Raw genomic sequence first — 14,559 nt, 5'->3', positions numbered from 1 at the left:
CCAGCCCCGGTGACAGAGCAAGACTCTGCCTCAAAAAAAAAAAAAAAAAAAAAAAATGAGTGTGTTGGAAGGCCTAAATGGTACCATGGTACCCAAAGGCCCTTTAAACTCTTTTATTCTAAAGCTCTATGACTAAGTCTTTACCTATACCAGATCAATCAATGTTTTCCTGGCAGGGTGCTGGGCTAGAGTCTGTGGGGTATGCTGAGATGAGAAGTACATTCCATCTGCCTTCAAAGAGTTTGAAGTCCAGTGAATGACACAGACAGATTGTGTAATAAAGAAGCTGGCTGGCTTTTCCTGGTATGTATCCTTTAAATCTTTGAAATGCCCTGAGTGATAGGAGTATTTTTCTTATGCATGGTGGGCCTTGGGAGTTTATGCTAACAAGATGACTCATGGTGGGAATGAGGAGCGTTTGTGTTAAGATGACTCAGGAAGGGTCCTGCCAATGCCCAAAAGACCATCTATGTGATTAGAGGGTGGGGCTTTGATCCACAAGATATCAACCAGATCTCCAAATAGGGGAGTGGGGTTAGAGACTGAGTTTGACTTAACAGCCAATGATTCAATCAATCATGTCTACATAATGAAACCTTAATAAAAACTCCAGACACCGAAGCTCAGGTGAGCTCCCCTGGTTGGTAGTACTCTGCATATTGTCACCCATCAATGTGCCAAGAGGGTGAGGCATCCTGACTTCATGGGGAAAGGACAGTGGAAGTGTTTCTCTTGTTTGAGATTCCTAATAGACCTAGCCCTAGGTGTCTCTTCCTTTGATTGGTTCTGATTTATGTCTTTTTGATATAATAAAACTGTAATCATAAGTATAACACTTTCCTGAGTTCTGTAAACTGTAGCAAATTGTTGAACCTGAGGGACTAATGGGAACTCCTAAGTTTGTAGCCAACTAATCAGAAGTTCAGGTGGTCTAGAGAGCCCCACACTTGAGGCTGGTATCTGAAGTGAGGGCATTCTTGTGGAGGCTGCACCCTTAATCTCTAAAGTTTGCCCTAATTCTGGGTGGTTGGTATCAGAAGCCATTGCTTGGGTCCACGAAGAAGGGGCCCACAGGGTGGTCTGTGATCAGTGCTGAGGAGAAGTGCAAGGAAATTGTGCTTCCAGGTCACAGAAGGCAGAAGCTTTACTGCTTGGAGTTCTCTCTGTATTCCAGTATCCAAAGCAGAATGTAGCTATAAATTCATAAAGAGGCTGCAGGTAGTGGAGAGAGGTAAAATTGCATCTCTGTGCATCTGGCTTCTACCTCTTTGGTCTTCTCTCTCATCTCCTTGTAGTTTCTTGCCTTTCTTTTACACAGTAACTGTGGTAGACTGAATTGCTGGCTTCATAGTCATGGGGTGTACTTTGTCGCCCCTTAATTTTGGGCTTCCCTGTGTGCCTTTCTCTGGCCAAAGAGATGTTAACATAGACTTCAATCATGCTTGCACAGCTGGGCTTGCTCTATGACTCTGCTTTCTGTGACTCACAATGAGAAAATACCAAATCCGTCCATTCAATCTGGCCTCAGAATGAAAAATGTGGAATAGACCTGAATCAAGTCCAAAAGCGTTAACCAAGATCAACTGATCTACATATTAGAGTGGACTGGCTCAGCTGTGCTCACCTAGATCAGCTAAATGGCAATCAACTTACAGACCCACGAATGGGAAGAGTAACTGCCTGATGGTATAAATGCTGAGTTTTGGCAGTGGGTTGTTACACAGCGTTATTGAGGCAATACCTAATGCCTACAGGGTTCTTACACAGAATATTCTGACTTTCTCCATGTTAGAGACTCTCACTACTTCTGACAGAGAATCTGTATACCTGATTATAAATAAAAATAATTTTATGGCTACCATTGTGGGACATCTATTAGGTTTCAGAGGCTGTACTAAGTGTTTATAAACATGACTTTTATTTCCTTAAAAGCAAAATAGGTAAATTTTACAGGTGAAGAAACTGAGGCTCAAAAAATTAGTTTCCTTTGCTTAAAAACCCACAGTTAGTGAGTGACAGCATGGCACTGGAAACCCGAATATTTATGATTGCGGAGCCCTATGTTCTCTCCTCTACAGCATATTGCAGTATGATGCATCTCAAAAATTAAAAGAACAAAATGAGGAGCCCTGCAATATAAGCTTGGATGGTAGTACTGTTTATGAGGATCCCCCCAAAAAACTTTTCTGCATTATCTGGGTTTCCTTAAAATGATGATGATATATGCTATCAGAGTGTATTCCTTAAAATGATGATGATATATGTTATCAGATTCAAAATTAATCATTCTCCCTTCTGAGTTCCCACAACACATTACTCACATTGCTGCTATAGTGCAGGGTGTCTTGTGTTAAATCTAGTTGTTTACATCTGCACTCAGCAGACTGTGAGCTCCCTGAAGGAAGAAATCCTGTCTCATTCCACATTCTGTTTCTTACTAAACCCAGCACCGGATCTATTGCATGGGAAGGCTTCACAGTTTCAAATTCTGTTCTTATAGTTTTTAAATATTTGGCATCATTTGGATATCTCGTAGTTGTGTTTCTCCTAAGTAGTTGGCTTACTTTTTATTCCAAACACTGAAAATCTTATAAGACAAATTTCAGGAGGTTCATGAACCCACCTAAACTACATGAAAAATTTAAGTGTGTATTGGGAGATTTCTAAGATGAAATGATTTGTATTTTCCATCAGATTATTTAAGTGGACCAAGACCCAGAAAAGGTTAGGAGTCATTGAAACACAGATGGGGTGTAGAGATGCACTTATATAATGGGTGAGTCCCTCCGTACCTCCTTCTCTGGATACTGCCTTCTCCAAGGGCCTGGAATGGCTGGCCTAAATGGATCTGAATTTCATGATCCCACCTTCATTCAGAAAAATGAGGGGCCTAGAGGTGGGCATCTAATTCAAGTCAGGTCGATAAATTTTCTCTCCAAAATATTTGCAAATGGGACAATGAGAGGCTAGGCTCATTTGCTATAAGAAGACAAACATCAAGGCTGCAAAGCCCCAGTCCTAGTGCCATTTTATGAGGTCAGCTGTAAGGTGAATAAATGGAAGAGAGATGGAAACAGTAAGAATGGAAAGAAGAAGAGACACAAGGTGACCACCTGGAAATAAAGAAAGTGACCTCCATTTTTACCCTTTAGTGTTCTAGTCCTCCTCAGACCCAGGTGCTTCCGAGTTCCTGTCCTTAGATTTTTTGAGAATTATGTTCTTAAACAAACCCTCCTTCTATCTTCTTGATCTAGTTTGAGTTCTTGTTGACAAGGACAGAGATGTGGCAAAACAAGCTCCCTTAAAAATGCCGCTACACAAAATAGAGTCAAATTGGACTTCCAGACATGCATTGCCTGATCATCATCCCTCCTCACTTCATCTTATTTTTCTTCTAGATTTTCTGTGTAATGCATTATATTTTGTCTCCATACATCGCCTTAAAACCTTGTGGGAACAAGGCAGGGTGTGGATAGATAAGTAAGTAAATAAATTAAATATGTGATGATATTGTCTCTTCCCAGAACCAATTCAGAGTTAAGGCCAAAAGCCTTAATCTGGAAACTTGGAAATGTAAGAAGCCTTAAAGAGAATACAGATGCTCTTTGATTTACAATGGGGCTACTTTCTGATAAGCCCATTGTAAATTGAAAACATTTTTAAGTTGAAAATACATCTATACTGTACACCCAACCTACTGAATACCATAGTTTAGCCTAGCCTAGCTCAAACATGCTCACAACACTTAATTAGGCTACAATTGAGCAAAATCATCTGGCAACACAGTACAATGTAGAGTATCTGTTGTTTAACCTCGTGATTGCTGGGCTGGCTGGGAGCAGCAGCTTGCTGCCACTGCCCAGTATCCTAAGAGAGTAGCATTCTTCTGAATGTGCATCACTTTGGCACCATTGTAAAGTCCAAAACCATAAGTCAAACCATCATAAATCGGGGACATCTGTAATTTTACATTGATCATCAATTGTTGATGACTCCTAAGGGCTGCAGATAAATGTCCACAGTTCTCAGACCAGCAGTCAAGATTCTCTGTGATTTGACCCAATTCACTTTTTCAATTTTTCAACAAAAGATGTCACATACGCTGCAGTGTGGTCACATTAAAAACTCATACCCCATATTTATCAGCTTTCTCTTGCTCATACTGCTTCCTTCTACTTGAAATGCTCTTCTTTTAGCAAAAGATACTTGGAATTTATCCATCCTTCCTATTTTGATGTGAATGCTACTTCTTTCATGCATCAGTGCCTAGTATCTTTCTCCTTTCTCTACTGCTATCTCCTCCTTAACCCCAGATTATCAGAAAACATCTCTTCTTTCTCTGAACTCCCAAAGCATCTGCTGTTTTCTGCTACTCACTACTTTTAACTTGCTTCTTATTTGTTCATGTATGTGAATCCTCCACTAAACTCTGAACTTGAACAATCAGTCTTCTCATGCCCCAGGAACCTATGTGGCTAATACACAGTGAGAGATGAACACTTGTATAAGGGAATGTTGAATGGTGCTTCTCTTGTCTAGAGAATTGTGCTGAGCCTTATATTTGAGGACAGTGAATTGCAAGTGCCTATTTATTGTGAAGAGAGATTGTCGCCGTATCTTCATAGTACCTAGCAAGAGAGATCCATATTGGTTATTTAACTATAAGCATGCCTGTCCCTGCCTAATTTGCTGCATGCTGTCTGTATAAGAGGAAAACTCATGGAAATTATCACTCAATTCTTTAAAGGCAATTGTTAGGAGCAATGTAACTGTGGCTTTCTTCTCAGCATCACCACAACCCCATGAGGGGAAGTCATAAGAGCCACTGTTAGAGAGACTGGAAGTGATTTTAAGAGAGGATATTGGCCTTGCTCACTCCCCTTCATGGTAATAGCAGAGGGAAAGGGCAGGCAGCAGTGAGAGCAAGCTACTTACTTACTGTCTGGTAGGTGAAGTAGAAGCCATGGAAATTAGCCAGGCTACAGCTAGCTATCCTGGAAGGAGTTTATCCATGTGGTAGCCTGCTGGGATTGGAGGGCCCAGCAGTAGAAAAGGGCTTCATGTATGTACCACTAGGAGGCAGCTGCAGAAAGGACTCCTGAGAAGTCAGAAGGAGAGAGCACCACTATGTCAGGGCGTGGTCTAGTCCACACCTATCCACAGGGAAGCTCTGATGATTTCACCAATGAACCCCGTGCCTATTGCCTAAATGTAGGTGCCTGCCATATTTGAGGGCATTTGACAGGAGAGCACTACATACTCCTACTTAAGTAAAAAGTCCTTTGCCTAGATTTTTTTCTAGGGTTTTTATAGTCTTGGGTTTTACATTTAAGTCTTTAATCCAACTTGAGTTAATTTCTGTGTAAGGTGTAAGGTGTAAGGAAGGGGTCCAGTTTCAATTTTCTGCATATAGCTAGCTAGTTCTCCCAGCACCACTTATTAAATGGGGAATCCTTTCCCCATTGTTTGTTTTTGTCAGGTTTGATCAGATGGTTGTACATGTGCAGTCTTATTTCTGAGTTCTCTATTCTGTTCCATTGGTCTCTGTGTCTGTTTTTGTGTCAGTACCATGCTGTTTTGGTTACTGTTGCTTTGTAGTATAGTTTGAAGTCAGGTAGCACGATGCCTCCAGCTTTGTTCTTTTTGCTTAGGATTGTCTTGGCTATTTGTGCTCTTTTTTTTTGTTCCATATGAATTTTAAAATAGTTTCTTCTAATTCTGTGAAGAATATTAATGGTAGTTTTAAGGGAATAGTATTGAATCTATAAATTACTTTGGGCAGTATGGCCATTTTCACGATATTGATTCTTTCTATCCATGAGCATGGAGTGTTTTTCCATTTGTTCCTCAGCAAACTAATGCAAGAACAGAAAACCAAGCACTGCATATTCTCACTTATAAGTGGAGCTGAACAGTGGGAACACACAGACACATGGTGGGGAACAAAACACACTGGGGCCTGTTGGGAAGGGCAAGGAGGAAGGAGAGCATCAGGAAGAATAGCTAATGGATGCTGGGCTTAATATCTAGGTGATGGGTTGATCTGTGCAGCAAACCACCATGGCACATGTTTACCTATGTAACAAACCTGCACATCCTGCACATGTACCCTGGAACTTAAAATTTGCAGCAGAAAAAAAAAGAACATAAAAATAAGTCCTTTGCTCTTGTTGCTCTTCTTCCCCAGAAACAGGGGTGAAGAGTAGGCGACTCAAAGGAAGTAAAGAAGAGACCATGGCCTTCTTGTCTACTGCTTGCCCCAAGCCCATAGTTCAGGCTTGATGTAAAGGAAGAAAAGCTTTGAATTCGATGAAAATGTGAAATAATAATTATAATACTTAGACTTTTCATGTCTAAGAATAAGATATCTTAATACCTAGACTTGACCAGGAAATGATCAGCCTGTGGGATGAGTAAGCTTGCAGAGACGGGAAAACAATGGGATGTTTGCAGGTAGAGGGTAAAAAACAAACTAACATAGCTGGTTTCTGCCTCTACTCTCTTCTTCACCAGTCTCCCTGAGCTTAACTCATTTACTAGCTACAGCTTGTTGAGTAATAATTAAAGCGCGGTCATTCTGATAGAATGTTACGCTTCTGTTCTATCATCACCCTTCTGAGGTTTTTTTTCTCCTCGTGGTAATCATGGTCCCACTGTGAGTCATCCCAGCACTCCCATAGAGCCCACTCTGAGATGCCAGACTGAGTCTCCCAGGGCTACCCACTGGCATGAGTCTCAACAGGCTATTGCTGTGGGAAAGAGTTAAGTGGCCCCACCACCACAGAACTAATATCATGGAATTAAGTGTGCAAAAGCTCCAACTAACTTGCTCAGTGTCATATCGCAAGTCTGAGGCAAGACTAGAACTAGGAAGACCATCCATGCTTTTGGATTTCTAATGACACTGGTCTATGTGTACACATTCTAATGCTCTTCAAGTGCTCAGAAAGCTAGTCAGTCTTCTCAAAAGAGGAAAAGGAGGAGATATGATTCACATTGTAATGAGTGCTCAGTGTGTCCTGTGCTGTGATGCACACTCTACCAGCATCATTGTATCTGATCCTCACAATTCTATGAGGACAGTTAGCCAGAGGTCACGGAAACAGGCCACAATAGCCATGGCCTTCACCTCCATGCTGCTGCCTGAAAGCTTGGTTCTTGAAACCTCTTGGTGTTTTTTTCTCTTTTTAGCATCATTCACAAATAAATCATGCAAATTGCTTAAAATACTCAACACTGTAGAAGCAATTTCAGTGATGCAAAATTATTCAGTCATATGAATATTAATAACATCTAGAAAAATATTTTAATGAACTATGAATAGACATTTCAACCCTAAGAATCAAAATTGATATTTTAGTGCTTATATCTCTGATACTGATAAATCTGGCCACTGGGTTGATACATAAAACATATCAGTTTTATGTATTAAGATGCTACATGAAATTCTCAAGGTTATTAATATCCTGCATTGCCTGATGTTTTATCTGTTATTTTTCATAACATGCCTATTGTTGAGCAAGGAAAAGGAGATGACAATGCCATTCTTTTTCCTTGCTCTCTGGTGAGGCAGTCACCTTTCTCACTTCTTAAGAGTTAGCATCAAGCCGAGTTCCTTGACAGGAAATACTTTATCAGTGTCATCTCAAAGGAAGGAAATGAGCAATAGCTGCTGTTGGAAGCCACACCTTGCTTTTGGAGAATTCTACTAAAATAAAATGTTAGCATTTGTTTTCACACATCAAAGACCTAGCAAAAATCTGGTTTCACGTCAATGTGAAGCATAGCTGAATAATGGAAAGTGACCTTTGGGTTTTAAAAAATTCCCTTTCTAGATTTTGTATTCATTTTTCTATGTACAAGACATAAAACTACAAAGAACTTGGACTACATTGGCAATTTTTTGTGACTAACACCTATTTGTTATCAGAATATTTTAATGCCAAGTCTCGGGATTTCAACCCTCAACTTACTCCCAATATCACTTTTAAAAAATTCGTAAATAATGAGGTTTTAGAAATAAGGATGCCTCTTTCCCAAAAGTTCCTTTTTGTGTGACTATTTCTAGAATTTCATAGATAAATAAAAACAATACAGTTTTCTTTGCTAAAGAGCTTACTTGTTAAACAGACCATCAAAGTAATGGCTACATCTTGCACGAGGTACTGGTAATTTCCAAAGAGTTGTAGTTGCTGAAAAAGAAACAAAAGCAAATATAAATAAGGCGTGTGCCATCATAGCCTTTCATTATTCCCTACACTCTTTTAAAGTCGTTAGGAGGCAGCTGTTACTTTTTTCCCCTCTTCAGGAAGAAAATGACTTACCTAAAATTATTAGCATCTCATTGTACAGAATGAGGCCAGGCGACTGTTTTCCCTGCATTTAACCTACTTCATATTAGCAACAGAAGTCAATTATTTGAGAACCACCCTCCTATTGGGTGCACTAATTACCTGACAGCTCACTTTGGGCGGCCGAGACGGGCGGATCACGAGGTCAGGAGATCGAGACCATCCTGGCTAACACGGTGAAACCCCGTCTCTACTAAAAAATACAGAAAACTAGCCGGGCGAGGTGGCGGGCGCCTGTAGTCCCAGCTACGCGGGAGGCTGAGGCAGGAGAATGGCATAAACCCGGGAGGTGGAGCTTGCAGTGAGCTGAGATCCGGCCACTGCACTCCACCCTGGGATACAGAGTGAGACTCCCTCTCAAAAAAAAAACCAAAAATTACCTGACAGCTGCAGTCTCAGCCTAGGCAGTTGAATTCTCAACATAAGATATTAAAGCCTGAATGTTCCCTTAGAAATGTTCTACTTAAAATTTGAAGTGAAGGCGCAATTCATTCAATAGACGTTGCTCTCCATCTTCACCCTTGGTATGAGTTTACAGTATAGGTCTCTTGGAGTCCACTCACTTTTACAAACTGAACAAAGGCTCCTACCCCAAGTAAGCCCATTGCAGAACTCAATCTGGTACATCCGCCTTTTTAAGGTTTGTGTAGACAGAACTTCTTTCAAGTTCACATTATAGAGTTGAATGAAGTATTTAGATATGAAAGTCAAATCATTACTCTCTAGGAAGTTGCCTTGCAATATCTCTTGCAGCCAGGTCTGTTTATCTGTTTCATATCTGTTGACTAAGCAGTAAAGTATAAACTGATTCTGAGCACATTATAGACCAGATTTATGCACATGGAAAGTATTGCTGGCTTCTCAGAGAGTGAATCCAAGTCCCAGAAGGTACCAGGTTAAGGTTCTTCTGCGACACTCTTATTTAGGTCTAGACCACTAGAATGAATGGCTGCAGAGTGGACTATGGTTTCTACCTCCATCCATGGAAGCTTTGGGAATGAATTTCTGCTTTCACATGTTTGAAAGGCTGCCATTGGTTCCTCAGTGTCCCTGTCAACCTCCAATTTTTCCTGTGTCTTCTTTACTTTTCTTTCTCATATCCTTTCCTCTTCTTTTCACCTGAGAGTGGTAAAATTATATATTCAGAATGAGATGGAGCAGAAGAAATTTCCAACCACATCTTTAGTTTTTCTTCTAGGAGAAGCTTTCATGGAACTATGGAGGGCTCTGAAAAATCAGCTACCCAGAAGCAGGTTTTGGCCAAAGGCAAGACCTAATTTGTTTTTTGGATGGAGGAAGAACTTGAATCCAGGTTTTCTGACTCCCAGTCCAGTTCTTGTTTCTTCCCACCAGGCTGCCTTTGAGCCCTGTGTGTGTGATCCTTGCAAGCAATAGTCCACTGGATGGTAGAATCTTGTGGTCCTCTTATTCACTTCTCAAACCTCCCAGGAAAGCAACAGAATAATCCCTCCTGAAGTGTTCCTTGAGCCTGTTGGATCATTTTACTGTAGTACAAGCTATGATTGGACTAATGAAGATTATTTTTAGCCTATACATAGTTCTTCCGTACAGCTAATTAATTTTTAAATGGCTATTATCATCATTTAATTTTGAGTCTTTTTTAGTTTCAAAGAATTTCTGATTCTTTACTAATGATATCCCTGACTGTATAAATTCTAAGTGCCTTCAGGAATAAGGGTGAAAGGTCTTTAGCATTTTAGTCCTTCAAAAGCAAATTCAACAACTTCTCTTCCTTTTTTATCTCTTCTTAGCCTTTTGTTGAAAATATTCCACAATTGGAGACTCATCCATTTCCTGCTGAATTATATTTAGGCTGCTCTGAAGCTCTCTTCATACTCCAAAAGAAGAAACAGGGGTTTGGAGAGGTCAAGAGTCTCAGATTATCAAGAGAAAAACAAAATGCTAGAAAACTCATCTATATCTACTTATTTCTAGTTCCACATTTGATGCACAGTTATACCAGGTTCCTGAGTTTGCAGACACCTATTTTGAGAAGTGTCATTTATTTATAAAACATTAAATCTTGTGTAGGAGCTATACCCTGAATAATAAATTAGGGACATAAATGCAATTAGAACTGAGACAAAATGATTTGGTTCATACCCAATAGAGCAGTAATGCACTGATAAACTGGATTATGCCGTACATGGTCAAGTATTTAAATACTCCAAAGGAGGAAACCAGAGCAGCTCGGCCTTCCCTGTTTAAATAAAAATAAAAATTAGTTATATATGATAGATGTCTCCCAATTTCTTTTATATTTAAAAGGAGTTATATTTTTAGTAGCCTGTTGACATACATTCACTTAATCATGAATTCATCCTCTCATTTATTTAACCACTCATTCATTCATTCTCTCCTTCAATCATTACCTTACTCATTGGTTCATTTACTTTTTATTTAGGGCTTATGAAGTACCAGCATTATGCTAACAGTCATAGAGGATATAAAATGAATCAGGCACACTCCTCGTTTTCAACAAGATTTCAGTGAAGTGAGAAGATTACTACGTATATTATAAACACAATACAACATTATGATAAGGTGCAAAATGTCAAGCATTGACTTGCTTGTGAGTCATTACATCTTAACAATACATGCTTCCTGGGAATGGCACTGTGTGTGCTTTAGAGGTCCTGGCAGACACAAAGCTAAAGGATAGGTGCTTTGACATTTTAGGAAGTGTGAATGTGACTCTAATATTTGAGATGAAATGGATAACGTTGGCTTTGATATTACAGGAAGACCCCAGGGTAATAATCTGAGTGGGCCATAAAGATCAAGAGGTCAAGACAACAGTAAAAAAATGCAGCTTAAAAAGTAGATATTTCTCCTTTAAAAAAATTCAGTCTTAGCTGTTAATGCAGTACCAGGTTTTCTGAATGGTGGATTATGAAAGGTTAAAAGAAAACAAGGTGAGGTAGCAGCACATGATGCCAGAGTGGGACCTCAGCAAACCAGCTCTCCTTCAAGCCTCCTCTGGTCAGGGCAGAAGCAATCCACATGGGATGTGACCCACATCCACTTCATTTCTAGTCCCCAGTAACGTGGACACCTGCTCTGCTCAAAGATGTGGTCAACGGAACAGGGACATGAAAAGAAGAACCTAAAAGCCAAACTACTAACCACTTTGTCTCAAAGTGAGAAGGCAAGGGTGGGAGAGAGGCCAGGATATTTTGGGAAGATATTTTCTACCAAGCTGTGAGGTGCTGTCATTTGTTTTCAACACCAAGGATGGAGCAGAAGATAAGCTGAGAAGGGGCAAGCATGTGAAGTATGGATCGTTTTCGCAAGTCTGATATAAACATTGTGATTTCATTGTTTTTTTCCTGCAATCATGCATAGTTCCAGGAAAATTAAGACACCCAGATTCAAAGGAAAATACAAGATACCATTCTAAGTAAAGGATAAATGAGCCTCCAAAATTACTGCTATTCCTAATGACTGTGAATTGTAAGTAGCTCATGCATTTATCTGTGCATTCTACAAACATTCACTGAATGCTCTGATGTACCCAGCATGGTGCTAGGCATAATGCTTGATACAAAAATGACTAAGACACAGTCTTTACCCTAAAGGACTTGAACTATAGCAACAAGTAAATCATGTTTCAAAAGACAAAGATGAAAATCTGTGGATTTGAACCTATGCATCTAAAACTGTATCTCATTGCCTCTCTGCAGTGCTTTCTCAGGAATAAGTATGCATCAAGGATAGAAAAAGTAAAACGAGCCTAACAGAGCTAAACCATATCTAATTTTTAGGAATCTATGAAATATAAAAGCAAGGAGTTTCTACCCTGGAGTCTTACTGAGCCATCTGCCACTGGAGAAATTTTACATCCTGACTTGTTTTCCGTAACAGTATACTGCACTCATAAATGCACTGGGCCACATGCATGAGGAGAAGCATCTGAAGTTCAAATGCCACTGCATGTTGAATGGATCAAGTAGGCACTTTGCACTACTATCCAGGAGCTCAAACTCTCTGCAAGGCCTCCACATCTGGTTCTCTAGCTTAACCACTGCAATTCCCATCGAGAAGTCTTCTAGCCCAGTTGTGCCAACTGGCCCCTGCATTCTCCAGTTACAACACTATGTCTAAACATGGCTGCTGCATTTTCCCCACCTGGAATTCCTTCCCACCTCCTTTCTGTTTGCATAAGTCTTACCCATTTTTCAAGTTGCAACTCCCCTACCGAAACCTTCCCTCCTGGCTTGAGTTCTCACACTCAACTGCCAGAACACTTGCTGTATTGTTTGGATATTAATTGATTTCAAGAAAATTTATTGAGCACCTCCCATGCATCAGACATTATATATATATATATATATAATTTTGTGTGTGTGTGTATAAAACATGCCTGATGCTTGAGAGACACTCAATAAGTAATGTATATATTTGTGTGTGTGTGTGTGTGTATATGTATGTATATTACACATATACATATGTGTAATGTTGGCTTTGATATTGCAGGAAGACCCTAGGGTAATAATCTGAGTGGGCCATAAAGATCAAGAGATCAAGATGACAGTAAATTATATATAAGTATGTATATTACACATACACATACTATATATATATATATATATATATACACACACACACACAATTTTTGCTGGAATGTAAATTCTCCAGGGGCAAGACTCTCTCATTCTTTACATTTCCAAGCACATTTTTAAAGAGCTCCATGAGCTGTATTGATGATGAAAAGCATAAAATAAGGTGAGGGTTCTGAGTACTATCATTGTGTAGTCACCATGACACAAACCAAGGTTAAGACACTAGAGATAGTAACCGAAGTGATTAGAGAGACTCTGCAAAATAAATCAGTAAAACATAATGCTTGTTTGGTTATGGGTGAAGAAGAGGAAGGAGGTAAATGTACTCTAAGGGTGTGAAGCTCAATGGCGGACTCTAAGGAGTAAATTGTTCTTAGAAGCAGGGAAAGTGGGGGTTGGGAAGAGGAGCTGCTTTGGAGGCACAGGAAGTGATCATGTTTGAGGGTACGAAAGGGCACAGGTACAGACACCCAGTGTTTAGGGTGTTGTGTAAAGCTGTCTTGCTGGTATGCAGCCAGTCAAGGGCATGGAATTTTAGACCTGCTACCTTTAGGTCAGTGATTCCTGCCAGTGACCTGTTTATTCTGATGCACCAAAGGCCATGCTGGGGAACTTCATAGTTGTCTTTTTTGTATGAATCTCAAAATCCAGCAATGGCTTTCAGATCACTGCCCAGGAAAATGCCCAGAAATTAACCCTAAGTGCTATAGGTAATAGAGAAATCAGATTTATGAATAAAACATAAAACTGGGTGTTTTGTTCTTAACTACATTTAATCTATTAGTAGACATGAGATCAGAAATGAGTGTGGAGTGGAGGTGAGGGAAGCATACTGTGAAAATGAATGTCTCTTACGCTTTCCTGTGTGAGTCCATTTTTACACTGCCATAAAGATTACTACCTGAGACAGGGCAATTTATAATTGGCTCACAATTCCACATGGCCGGGAGAGCCTCGGGAAACGTACAATGATGGCGGAAGGTGAAGGAGAAGTGGGCACCTTCTTCACAAGAGAACAAGAGAGAGAAAGCACAGAGGGAAACTGCCACTTTAAAAATCATCACATCTCATGAGGACTCCCTCACTGTCACGAGAACAGCACTGGGGAAACTGCCCCCGTGATCCAGTCACCTCCCACCAGGCACCAGGTTGGGAAGCACAACTCCGGATGAGATTTGGGCGGGGTCACAAAGCCAAACCATATCACTTCCCCTTCCCTGACACTGTCAATCACCTGTAACATCTTTTATGTAAAATACACTGGATATTGGATATTTGCCAATTTGCATTTTGGAGACATGTGATAGCATTCAGGGAAGCTATCTAATGAAGTATTTCCTTTCTGCTTCCTCATCCATGGAGACATGTGATAGCATTCAGGGAAGCTATCTAATGAAGTATTTCCTTTCTGCTTCCTCATCCATGGAGACATGTGATAGCATTCAGGGAAGCTATCTAATGAAGTATTTCCTTTCTGCTTCCTCATCCATCCAAAATTCCTGAGAATTTGGATGGATGTCACAGGAAGCATCCAACATACCAAATAGAGGAGAGAAAAGGTAAGAAATACAATTAGTTTTAAAACATCAAGTCAAGCTTTCAACTGTTTACATGATACCCACCTA

General features: G+C 40.1%; 1 protein-coding gene across 1 annotated transcript in view; it reads right to left on the bottom strand.

Moving 5' to 3' along the window:
* The window catches only part of ATP13A5 (ATPase type 13A5), a 118,151-nt gene that overhangs the window by 19,677 nt on the left and 83,915 nt on the right, over positions 1–14,559 (bottom strand). The window contains exons 24-25 of the mRNA XM_011961226.1: positions 10,476–10,572; positions 8,120–8,192 (exon numbers count right to left, since the gene is read on the bottom strand). Coding sequence (XP_011816616.1) covers positions 8,120–8,192; positions 10,476–10,572 — 170 coding nt within the window. The remainder of the gene's footprint in view (positions 1–8,119; positions 8,193–10,475; positions 10,573–14,559) is intronic.

The sequence above is a fragment of the Colobus angolensis genome, unplaced genomic scaffold, assembly GCF_000951035.1.
Source record: "Colobus angolensis palliatus isolate OR3802 unplaced genomic scaffold, Cang.pa_1.0 Scaffold54, whole genome shotgun sequence".
Classification (NCBI taxonomy): domain Eukaryota; kingdom Metazoa; phylum Chordata; class Mammalia; order Primates; family Cercopithecidae; genus Colobus; species Colobus angolensis.
Note: the sequence above shows the minus strand (reverse complement) of the source record. Positions and strands in the feature narration are given on the sequence as shown.